Source organism: Habropoda laboriosa, unplaced genomic scaffold, assembly GCF_001263275.1.
Source record: "Habropoda laboriosa isolate 0110345459 unplaced genomic scaffold, ASM126327v1 scaffold151, whole genome shotgun sequence".
In the NCBI taxonomy this organism is placed as follows: domain Eukaryota; kingdom Metazoa; phylum Arthropoda; class Insecta; order Hymenoptera; family Apidae; genus Habropoda; species Habropoda laboriosa.
This window is the reverse complement of record NW_017100286.1, coordinates 534,518-546,961: the sequence shown is the minus strand read 5'-3', so window position 1 is coordinate 546,961 and position 12,444 is coordinate 534,518. Positions and strand designations below refer to the sequence as shown.

Genomic DNA, 12,444 nt, shown 5'->3' with positions numbered 1-12,444 from the left:
TCCAGCGGCGCCGTAACCCCGGTTTCTTCCTGCACCGGTAGCGCTGCGCGCGACTAGTGGTTGGATGTAGCCGACCTTATATATCCCTCGTATATCACTATGCGGCTCTGTTGCGTGCGCGAACTCGTTCGTCGCCGGTGCGACGCGTGTGCGTTCCTCATCGACGTTACGTACACGCGTGCTGCGCGCTAAAAGAACGCGTGTGCGTGTGTACACGCGTACCCCTAGAGGAGACAGATGCATAGCGCGCACGCATTTACATCTCGACACGCGAGACCCCTCGACTCTTCTCTCTTCCTCTCTCGCTCTTTCTCTCTTTGTCACTCTGTTGGCCTCTCGTGTGTGTACGCTCTCGTCTGACTCGATTCTACTACGATCGGACTCGCTGGCCTCTATTGTTCCTTGTTCCTGGATTCAGCGCTGCTTGGGTCATCGAGATTTTCGTCTTCGTTGAAGTTTTTTTTTGAGAATTAACGCTGTTCCGATAAGGAGGACAGTGAGAATTTTAGCGGTGGTTGTTGGAAATGAAGTGAGAAAGTTAAGGTAGAATCTTCGGTGTAGTGTTTTATCGTTGAAAATAAACGAAAATTTCAATTTTTTAGCTCACTTCGCAATTAGCATCGCTGAAAAAGTTTCCACAATCACCGCTAAAGAACCCTGGCTTAAGAAAATTAATAATATAAAACTGAAGGATGGTTAAAAATTAAGAAATCAGAATAGAGAATCGGCAGACCCACCGAATGATTGAGCAACCTGTTAAAACACAGATACTTTCGTCGCTAAATTTGATTCTTCCTTTATCAAGACGAATCTAGAGGGGCGCATCCGAGGCACGTGCGATAGGGGGCAGCAGACTTGCAAATTCGATCATACTATAGGAGCAGCTGCTAGCGTGTCGAAAGAAAAACGGCCATCCTAGACGTTCCTAGTTCTAGATCGCATACATGTAGTGCATATATAGAAAGACGGAAGATGGCCAGGGCAGACAGACAAACGGAAAGAGAGAGAGATTGACAGGGCGGAAGGTCCTGGTTGTCCGAAAGATTACGACGCCGGTAGCACGTGCCCCATTCAAGACACCTTTCGAGGGGAACCACCCTCGTAACTTAACCTAACCTAATCCAACCTCCTTGCCGCGGCTATTCAGACCGTGACGAGGCAGGCTTCTTTGTGACCCGAGGTTCAATCCAAGAGGCAACGATTCAAAACGTCGTCTCTCCGTCCTTCTTTCTTTTCACCTTCACCACCACCCGGCTTTCTCACTTTTTTATCGCGCCACGCATCACGAACCTATATAACGTCTGCCCTTCGGAGTTTTCTGCCTTTTGATTCTCGAATTCAGATGGCCAATTAGAGCGAAACACACACACGCACACGCGGATCGAGAGGAGATATTCTCGCCGGTTAAACGACTTTTAATTCTTCGTACTTAAATAAACCCCACTTGACGGTTGATGATCGAAGAAATTTTCGAATTGTCGCCTAAATGGAGACACGTACACACCGATATCCTTGCGAACAATCTTTTGCATTTCCATCTCGAGCAGAGCAATCTTTGATAAACCTATTTTCTCTCTCTCTCTCTCTCTGGTTTCCTCGTGGTGCTTCTTTAAAAGTCTGCCTACGTATCGGGAGCCACGCACTAAGCGGGCAATTTGTCAGTGGCAAACGGTTTCACGCTCCTTCGTGTACATAAATCACAGGAAGTTTCGGATAGTTAGGCCATTTACACGCCCTTCAGAGTCCACGGGGCTCCATTTACGAGCGTCTTCTTCCGAGCAAGCAAGCCGCCACGGGTTTCGCAGTTCCTCTGACTTTTCATCGGAAGTAGGCTCGAGGAACGTAGCTTTGTGTGCCTTCGCCACCCGCCGCTGCTGTTTGCCCCATTTAAGAGCAACAACAATGCCGACATATCTCGAGCTTGTAACGAACACCGATGGTCACCGACCGCTATCCCGTCAAAGACTGTTTTTCACGGCATTTCTCCTGCCTCTTCTTCACGAACGACCAAAGAAAAGACGCTGAAATCGATAGAATGTACCTACGACCTCTTTAGAACCAGGTTAGAGACCATTCTTGACCATTTCCCTAGAGGCGTGCGTCAAGAACGACCGTCTAATCTGTTATACGAACTGCTTTTACCAGCGTCGTTCCGTTGCGTTTCCCCTATACAAAAGAGACAACACGGAAAAATCGTACAGCGTGTAATTTTCCACGAGTAAATAATTCCACTAATTTTCCACGGAAACTACCAACGATATCGTGTGTAATTATTCAATCACGCACTCACGTAATAAGCATCTTTCTCTCTCTTTCCATTAACCGGTCCACAGAGTGGAGCATCATCCACCTAAACGATAGCAGGTCTCTCATTATTCCCCGGAGCGTCGAGCTTGTTCGTTTTCTCGGTTAATCACACATCCAAGCGAGATGAGTCGTATTCTAAGCGATCGGCGCGGGTAGTTTGCGTCCGGGAACTTCCGTGTCTTAGGACGCGGTGAGGAGCCTACGCTCCGCCTCCTAAGAAACCCACCGATAATAACATTTATTGGATGTTACCGGTCGCGTAACGCAACGACGGAACAATTTACGTTCCCTATGGACGCTTCGAGCCACCTTCTCTCCATTCAATGCCGGTCTGCGGAAAGGATCGGCGAAACCCTGCACGGCGCAAAGAGGGTAAAGAGAGAAGAGGCCGGCGAGGCGAGTGTTTTGTTGCGCCGTCGTCGCGCTGAAAGGGAGGCTCTCCGGTTGCGAAACCATCGAAACGATGCCGCGGGCAATCGTTAATAATAAGAGTGTATTATGAGCCGCGGAATCAAAGTGTAGCGTGCAATTACGTGTCAATTCCGTCAACGTATTTCGTCACGCTGCAGGATGCCTTCGGTGACCAAAAAGAAACGACCGTTCCACCTCCTCTATCCTTCACACGTGTACGTTGTACGCAGGTATACATGCTCGAGGAGGTGTTTGCTGCTTTCTTTTCCAACCGTGTGCTTTCCTAGTTGCACACCACGCCAACGTTCAATTGCTTTATTTGCCAAATCAGCTCTCATCGTGTTCACACCGAAAGTTGCTCGGCAACATTTCACTTTACTACCGCGTTATCTTCAAATTCAACTACGAATTAGCCGATGTAGAAAAAGGTTGCGATAGTCGGTTGATCGTAATTTTACGAGCACGTAAAGTCGATGGAAGAAATACAACGAGGTTGTAAATCAAAGCACAGAGAATGCACACACTTTCTCTCTGAATCGCGTAGAAAAAGGTCGCGATAGTTGGTTGATCAGAATTTTACGATAGTCGATGGAAGGAATAAAGCGCACTTTTTGTCGATTTGCTTGAAAATTTTCACGTTTCAGCCAATTGACATATTTCTTCCACCGACTGTACCTCGTTTAGATAGAGTTTGAAAAATCACTTGTAAAATTCCGAGTCGGCGCCCGTTCAAAAGACACACAGAAGCACCGTGTAACTTAATATAACTCCCAGCTCCATTATTCTTCCGGGGTAGGCGAAAGAGAAGAAACAGAGGACAGAGCAGAGGGTTACATCGCACCCCTACAGCTTTCGTTATTCCCTGCGCCATTGTTTCGCGGCAACGTGCAACGCGGACGTGAGCTTAAAAGGCACGTATAGGCGCGTATCCACACACGGCTCTCCCGTTCTGTACACGGGAGCGTGCAAGGCAAGCTGCAACAGCGAGGCCTCGTCATAACGGTCGTCGACGAGGTTACGGGGAATACGGGCGACAGGACAGCCAGGGCCATTATTGTGCACGGACGACGATCTTTATGTAAGATCTTACACGGGGACCCATGGGGTCCTGTGGCGCACGCCCATGCCGTCGAGGGTGGCTGTGGTTTCACTATTTTTCTTCCCCTCTCGCTTCCACCTTCGCCGTAATCTTTCTTCCCATCCCCTCCACGCTCTTTCTCTCCTCCCTTTTGCCGCCTCGTAAATCTCTTTAGGTGTTGAAACATTCGAACGAAGGACGGGTTTTAATGCCACAGGGTGGAGAGGACGTCGAAAAGGGGCCGTCTGGGTCCTTTGACCGATAAGCTCTCTCGCTTAATCGATAGAGACGTGACGAGTCGCTTCTGGGTAGCTCTTCGAGTAACACGTCCAACAGTTTCGAGAATATTATTTCGTAAACGACGCAATCTTCTTTTCCTATCGTTAACTATTCTTCCATTTTCTCGTGTCAGATCCTGTACTACTTTTCGACGAAACTCGTCGAGTTGCGCGGGGAAATCGCGACGCAGAGGGTCCCGCGCGCGAAAACAGCAACAGGTGGCAAAGGAAAAGCGGAGAGCAGCGTGCGCGTTTTAAACGAATCACGGAAACGTATCCCCCTTTTATCCCACTCCATTCATCTCTCTCGACGCTCGTTATTGAACTCACGTGACCAACGTTCCTCCAACCTGCACGGGCCCATATGTCGATTTTGCTCGGTACGAAATCAGGTGAAACAGGAACTCGACAAAGTGCCAGAATTTTCAAGCCGGTGAAAACGAGGATCAATCATGCCACACGGTACCCCGTTCCTCACAATCGACCGATGCGTGTACTCGATCCCAATCTCCACGGTTGACAATTGACACGATCGTCGGTCATTAAGGATCTTGTAGCTACACGAGCCCTCGCTCCGAATACTCGTGCCTTTTTTTCTCTTCTTCCAACGAATACCGACAGCTACGCCCCAAACAGCACTCACTCCCACCGGATCACGTCGCGCGGTATCCACGAGAGACTCTCGTTAATTGGCCTGGTTCGAGAGAAACGGAGGAAAACGTTCCTCTAGCTGGTGGAACAGCTCTGCGTCCCTCTCGTTATAGTCGTCGCGTGTACAAACAGGATCGGTTAGGTGGTAGTGGCGATAGGTTGGTAGGGGCAAACCCTAATGAGGATCCCCTACCCATGGACTGCCGACCGACCGCCGCAAAGTAAATGAGCAGGTGCCTCTGGTATGCGCCCCGCCTACGCTTTCCACTTGCTCTTGTCCTCCGCGCGTAGAGTTGCTCGACTCTTCTTCTTCTCCTCCTCCTTTTTTCTTCTTCTTGTTTATTCGTTTTATCCCTCGCCAAGCCAGACTGCGCGCACGTAAGTATGCGTACATCGTGGCGGAAAAGTGGTTCTTGATATACTACCAAAGTCAAACGACACGGACAAATTATCCTTGTATTATTCTTTTCACCTCGCCGTTCCCCTCGATCGATCCCCCGCTCGATTACATTAGAGCGCATTAGGCCAGGCTGGTGTCATAATTCAGGATTAATTTTTCAGAGGGTTCGAGGTTGGTGTCTTCGTTAGCAAGTTGTAGGTAAGCTGGTGTAGCTTGTTTGGTTAATCTGTGACTGGTTTTCCTCGGGTGGCTACTATGTGTGTATGCCCGAGTGGTTAGCGTGAAACGGCGATTTCGGTAGCGCGACAACGCGAGAGCGTATAGGTGGATACAGATATAGGGTTTAGTTTTCTTTCAACCACACGGATTCCGCTACGGTCTGTCCCGGTCGTTAGACTTTTCAACCTTGAAAGACCTTCTCAAGGTGAGAGTAGACGCGGCGACATGTCCGGCTAAATCGGGAGGAGAGTTCTCGGAGCTAGACTCCCTGACTCTTCTAGGGTATATACACGGCCGTGAAGTGGTCTTCGAGACAGAGCAAACGCCGCCGAGTCTTTTTAATATACGCCGTGGTTGCGTGTCCACGCACTGAACGTGCGGACGCGCCGCGTGTTTGCTTAAAATCTTGACGCACGACCGCGGCCGATTTGTTTTTCCATTCGCAGGGACGCACCGCGTTAATCGGCGACATTGTGCGAAGTAAGCGTAATGCGCGCCATTCGCTAATTCTGTTGAAAAGGTCCCGGGTGTCTTTGCTTTCCGAAAAATTTTCATTTGCTCGCTCTTTTGTTTCTTCGTTCGCTGGTTATTGCCGCGGTAGATTTTCTGGGAAGAAGGGAAATGTGGCGTTGGATCTAGTAAGAGACTTTTCCATTTGTATCCATTTGGCGATAATTCAGAGACAGCGTAGTTTTTCTGTTTTATCACTGAAAATTCGTAGCTTCAAGTGTCGTTGCTCTCAAAGATATTCCTACGCTAATGAAGCAACTATTAAACACAGTATTGAGGATCGTTAATTTGCGAATGAACTCAATCGACTGCAGAGAAAAGAAAAACGTTTATTGATAGAAATGCAGGTACTCAGTTCGGGGTTGTCGCGGAGAAGCATTTGTTATATACTTGGATCGGAACCACGGTCAGCGGACCTATGGCTTTTATGGCCCGGCCTGGGCCTACGTTAAGCAGAGAAACTCCCAGTAGAAAAATTCAAAATATAATCTATTCTCAATACACAGTTCAGGCAAAAATATTTCTATTTTAAATATCGAAAATATTAATTTTTGCTAAGTGACCGAATATTTGGGTAACACCTAGTTGAACCAGAAAAAAAAATGAAGATTCATCTAGAAAAAGCATCAACCTAATCTAATTCTGGGAGTAATTATCTATTTTATCTTTGTACTGAAAATCTTCACTTCTGGAACTTACGTCGTTTACCATTTGAACTCCTAAATTGACGGACAAACGAGAAACATAGAAATGATCGATAATAGAGAGATCCGATCCTGTCAGTCTTCCAGGAGACGAGTCATCGTCCGTCCTTCGTCGATGTCGCACTATCGGTGACACACACGCGTTCCGTTTCCTTCTTCTCGATCCTCTTTGTGCCGCGACTGGCCGGTACCAGGGGCAAGACGAGGTCCCGTCCTACGGACCTTCTCGTTCGTCGCGGTATGTAAATACGTGGAACGAGAAGAAGAAGAAGGCTCCTCATCTCGGACGACCGACCGCGGTGCATCGTATCGTATTCTGCCGCCATTTGTCTTCGCGATCCGGGATTACGTTACCACGATGATACACGATGACATTTATTTTGGGATTTGTACGGGTCCGGCGTTGGCCCTTTTCTCTGTGGCCGTGGATCGCTACGTGAACGCATCTTTCGTCGGGACTGCCTACGCGTCCGTCCCGTAATGACCGTGGAATGCTCTCAAAAGTCAGGTTTCGCCGTCACCAGTGAACTGGACCGCTCGAAATAATTAGGGGATCGCGTGCTTGGAACGGGGAAACCGGTGACTTGAATGGTATTTAGGTTATCGCTCTACTCTTATGGATTTTATTACCATTCTTTTTCTTCACCTTCTTCTTCTTCGCTCCATTCCATGTAATATATCCTCAATTTTTATGAGTTACGCTAGATTTTGAGTCTCTTGGCTTGCTCGCTGGATCTCGGTTGGCTTGCTTATCTAAACAAAACGTGACGGAAGATCGATGGGAGATTTTTGATGCGAGAAGCGAACAATCGCGTGAAAATTGTGCAAACGCAGATGCCGTTTAAGGAGCCTCCGCCACCCTAGTGGCCAGATACGGGGGTATAAAAAGGGAGCACGTGGCAAAGATCAAACAGCTGGATCATCTCGTGCGTGCGTGCCTCTAGGTAAGGATCTTTTTCTTGCGGAAAAGGTGGGTACACGGCTACGACCCAGGTGCAACCTCGGAAACCTTGGATGGCGTGCGTGACAATGCGCGTACGCGCGTGTAGGATTCGTCGTGACGTGAAAGTCGTTCGAAAGGAGCAAAAAGAAAAAAAAGAAGAAAGAAAAAAAGAAAAAAGGCACGGCTTCTCCGCAAACAGTACCGCACGAAAACAGAGAGAATCTACGGTTTCACTGCTTGCGCTGGTGGTTGATTAACCCGTTAACTGTCGGAAATAGGATTTCTTGAATATAAATGGAAGAATGACAGAACGATGTTCACACGTTTATTTTCTCTCGTGCAAATACTAGTATTTGCGTTGAATTAACTTTGTTTAAATTACTTTTATTTGAAAAATCTGTAGAATGAGCTCGTCTTTTGTATTGAATCTGCAGTTACTCGCGAAAAATCTTTCTATCGATGTGCTTCGGTTAATTGAGAAATGAAACGATTGGCTGATGCTTTTTCAGTGTGAAAAATTTACTTTAGGATGTAACATTGTAATGTAAATTAATCGAAATTACGTCCAATAAATACTCCTACACTTAGCAAAAATGAATATTCTGAATGTACCAATAAAAAGACTACTTTTTAAAATAAATCTCAGATTAACTATCGAATTCATTAGAAATCTAATTCGACCATTGACACTCAATTCGCTTAAGAGCAAATTTAATTACTGCCCATTGACTTCCAACTTTTTACAATAATTCCAACTTTAATTTCATCCGTTTTCCACATCTTTACCTACGCTGTCTTTAATAACCGTTTTATCAGCATCTAAATATTTCCACTGCTACCTACAACTGCAAACATTCACCTTAAATGTCAGTATCCAAAAAAAAAGAAATCATTTACACTCCTTGCACGTGAAATGATTAAAATACAAAAGCATCAGCTCATCGTTAATAAGATTCCGACGCAACCAGATATGCATAACGTTCCCATGAATAAAGGCATTCGATGTGGGCACAGGAATCGAGGAAGCGACAATTGAATCAACCTAAACGAACAAGAATCACACCAGCTACGTTACAGACAAGTGTGTTACGTGAACGTCGCGATGAAGTTGGCGAAGAAATCAGGAAACGACGAGAAGCGAATGACGCGCCCGTATGAATATCTATGCACACGCGCCACCGCATCGAGCCTGTAATTACGCGAGATTTTACGGATCGGAGACAGCGAATAGAGAGGCGCGTGGGCAGTTCGCGCTGAAGAACCGTCGTGAAGAGGGTATATCGAGGAGTGCAACGAGTTTCTAAGAGAGGCGTCGCTTCGACCCTGGCTCATTAAGGCTAATGACGCGGATCGGTGTAATTATTCCAATATAAGCGATAATTCCTTCCATCCTGAACCTATCAATTTGTTCTAATGACACCACCGAGTATACGTACACCGGTGGAACTCAGCTGCTCTCGATGGACGACGCGCTTACCAAATTACACGTCTTACCGATGTGCACGAACACGGCGCAATAAGGAAATTGTGATTTATGAAGAGACGTTGGCCACAGGTGATTTTATTAATCGAGTTTCATATTTATATAACTACGTGTACTTTTGTTCATTATTTTGAAACGGATAGGAAAACGACACGCGGCGGGGATTGTTGGTTACGATAAGAAGGGCGGGCGCGGTGAGTTAATATGGAAATGTACGGTTAATACCAGGCGGTAAATGGTCAGGAACGTGTGTAATGTTTAAAAGGAAGTAGACGAACGTTGAATATATTCATGGCACACGAGTTCCTAAAATAAATCGACTCTCGAGTATTCTGCACTTTACGGTTCTCTTCGTCCTCGTCGCCGTTGGTGTATCAGGCTCGGTCGCGTCCTCGCCTCTCTTCCGTGAAAAGAAACGAACAAAAAAAGAGAGAGGGGTAAACAGCGTGCGTCTAGAAAAAATTCAAATGGTCCGAGCGACCACTTAGCGAGTACTCACCCGGCGTAGTGGACACGTGTCTAAAGCGTGGCTAGAACCTTAACCACGTGTCAATATCTCGAGGGACGTTTGTTTACGAAAGCCGTAGAGTAGGCGAGACGTGTCGAACATTTTTATTAAAGAAACGTGGACAAAAGTCGACGGAAACCCTTAACCTATACGCCCGTCGCGTACGTTTCGTAAATGTACTTCGGTTTCGTGGAAAGGCGTGTGTATGTACGTACGAAGAACGTCCGGGCAAGCTAGGCGAAATCGAAAACAGACGCAAAAACCTGAGAAACACACTTGATACGTTCGCTACTGTTTTTCTATTTCTCCTCTGTGACACACGCCACGCGTTATATTCAGTTGTACGACTTGGAAACATCGTCTATCGGTATTATAGCACGCTACGTTCACGACTGTTCTCCATTGATAAAAAGTGCGATCACGTGACCGGGTCCGAGACGCACACTTGTTGCGCATCCAGCGAAGAATACATACGGCCGATGATAAATAATAGACGCCATGTTTCACTTACTTCTGATCGCAGGCACGCAACATGGAGAACGCGCAATTCGTTCGAAAGGCGTCGATCCCCATCGATCCTCCGCAATTCTCAGCATCCAACGCAGGCAGCGTGTTCCTTATCGAGGAGCTTTTGCGCGCGCAAGCACGCACCCTCGGCGCGTGGGCAGGCCCGAGCAGAGAAACCAGTAAAAGAGAGATATACCGTTCCCTCTCTGTTCGCCGCGTCGTATGCGCGTGTTTTCTCTCTTCTCTACCCACCGGAGAGGTAGATTCACCGTGGCCGTTCTCCGTCTCTGTCTAGCCAGTCGGTTACCTTGCCGGTAAAAACAGCACGAGGTGGCCGGTCGCGCGAACCAAGGGTAGGGGGATAGGCGTGGTTCGATTCTCGTCGGTGCTCTCAAGAACGATAGTGTTCGTGCGCCCACCTCGCGCCTACTGAGCTCGGTTAGGCCGACGGGAACACGAAGGGGGGCGAGTCTGGCCGAACGGGGACTGTGGTGGGGGTAGCTGGCACGGGCTAGTCGCAGTGGGGAAAGAGGAAGGGGAGTTAAGGTTCGCACACACGAAAATCAGTGGGGACGCGGCCTGTGCACGTGTAGAGAGTGAGCGAGCGAGCGGCTTGTGAGGGAGGGCGAAGGGAGTCGAACACGGCCGAAGGTGAAACCCGCGAGCCGTCGTAGCCTCGCAGTCGGCGCGAGACCGCGCTACTGGAAGGGTCGGTGTGTTGTCATATATGTGAATGGACGCAAACGCCTCTCTCAGATTCTCTCTTTCCACCACTTCTCGCCTCAATAGTAATCAGCTCGCTCGCGCGAGATACGCGACAACGACAAAACAACAAAACCATTAGACGACCGAGTATAGGAGAGAAACAGGGCGCGAGGAAAGAAGAGACGACGACGTGGCCTGCGTGTCGCGAAACAACCACCCTTTCCCGCCTCGCCGAGTGTGACCGGACCGGAGAAACAGAGAGAAACGGTTCTTTTTTTTTTCTCGTCTCGCCTCGACTCGTCGTAAACCGTACCACGACACAGGAGGAGACGCGCGGTCACATTCGTTTAGACCCCGTGTACAGAAAGTTTTCAATTCGAATTTAACCACCATCGCACTTGATATTTACGAGTTCGTATTATCAACGGAGAGAGCCGGAGAAAGAGAGAGAGAGCTCCGGGTGGTGGTGTGTGTGTGTGTATGTGTGTGATTCGAGGAAACACACGATCGCGGTTTGGATACGGCCGACGGACCGAAGAAGTCTGTGATCCCGATGTGCCTGGTTGTATATTATTTACGAAACGTATCGGTTCGTACAGCGTGTTTGTGCGCAGCTCGCGGACAGAACTGGGAAGAAGTGCGTCCCGCACGTAACGCGTGTGTTCACCGTGCAAAGGATAAAAGGTTGCCGTGACGTTTCCCGATTAACCAGCAACTTTTCCCCTACGTTCAGCAGTGCCATTTGTTGCTTCGATCGAAGTAAACTAATCGTAGTGAGAGGGCATAGAGAGGAAAACGTGTGCTAACTACCTACACACCGTCGTATAGATAGGAAAATCCGAAGAGAAAGAGAGAGGAAAGATAACGACGACGAAGGGCGCGGCGTGTATATTTGTGTGTGATATTCGATTTACGAGTCCGATCGTTGGTGTTGATTGTTTAATAATCGTCTATATTTATATATATACATATATATATATTTACCCGTGTATTTACCGGGTGCCTGTGTTATAAACTCGTTGCGACGGCTCGAAGACGATCGCTGCTGTGATAACGAACGATATTTCGTTCTGTAGAAAAAGAGAAAAAAAAAGAAGAAGAAAATAAGTCAGTTCAGTGCCTGTCTCTGTGATCCGTGACATTCACCACCGACGGAAGTTACCAAAACGGAAACGTCCAAACCGGACCGCCTTAAAGTGTCGCACGCTGGAAGGAGTTGAATTTTGAGATCATCGGATGCAAGGCAGCCTTTAACGATCACCGGGTAAGCCATAAAAGGCGAATTTCTTTGCTACCTCGTAAAACGTTGACGTACGAAGTACGCCACGGCCAAGATACACGCGTTATCTGCCAGTCAAGTGGCTATGCGACACACAACCGTTCGATCACCGTACCAATCTCTACAACGTAATTATCGATACGAATCATCGCGGCTTATCTATCGAATTCCGTATAAAGGGGCTGTGTATAGGCATATTTATATATATAGGCGCGAGAAACTCTGTCGTATCATACTCTCCGATTCTCGAAAATAAACAATTCGCGGAGGAGTAAACCATTTAACGTAACATCACTTTTACGCGCATGCGTTATGTAATTTCGTAAATGCATTTACATACGCGCAGCCTATCGCGTGTAGAACCTTTTCGCCAACTTATCACCTCGGATCATTTTTCGAACAAACTTTTTCGTCGTTGCACGTTAAGTGTAGTACCGTTGTGTGCACGGTCGGGTAGTGAC

General features: G+C 47.6%; 1 protein-coding gene across 1 annotated transcript in view; it reads left to right on the top strand.

Annotated features, from left to right (window-relative positions):
• Nucleotides 1-12,444, top strand: part of LOC108573668 (chorion transcription factor Cf2-like) — a 74,319-nt gene that overhangs the window by 5,750 nt on the left and 56,125 nt on the right. The window contains exon 2 of the mRNA XM_017936145.1: nt 11,918-11,968. Within this exon, the coding sequence (XP_017791634.1) occupies nt 11,918-11,968 (51 nt within the window). The remainder of the gene's footprint in view (nt 1-11,917; nt 11,969-12,444) is intronic.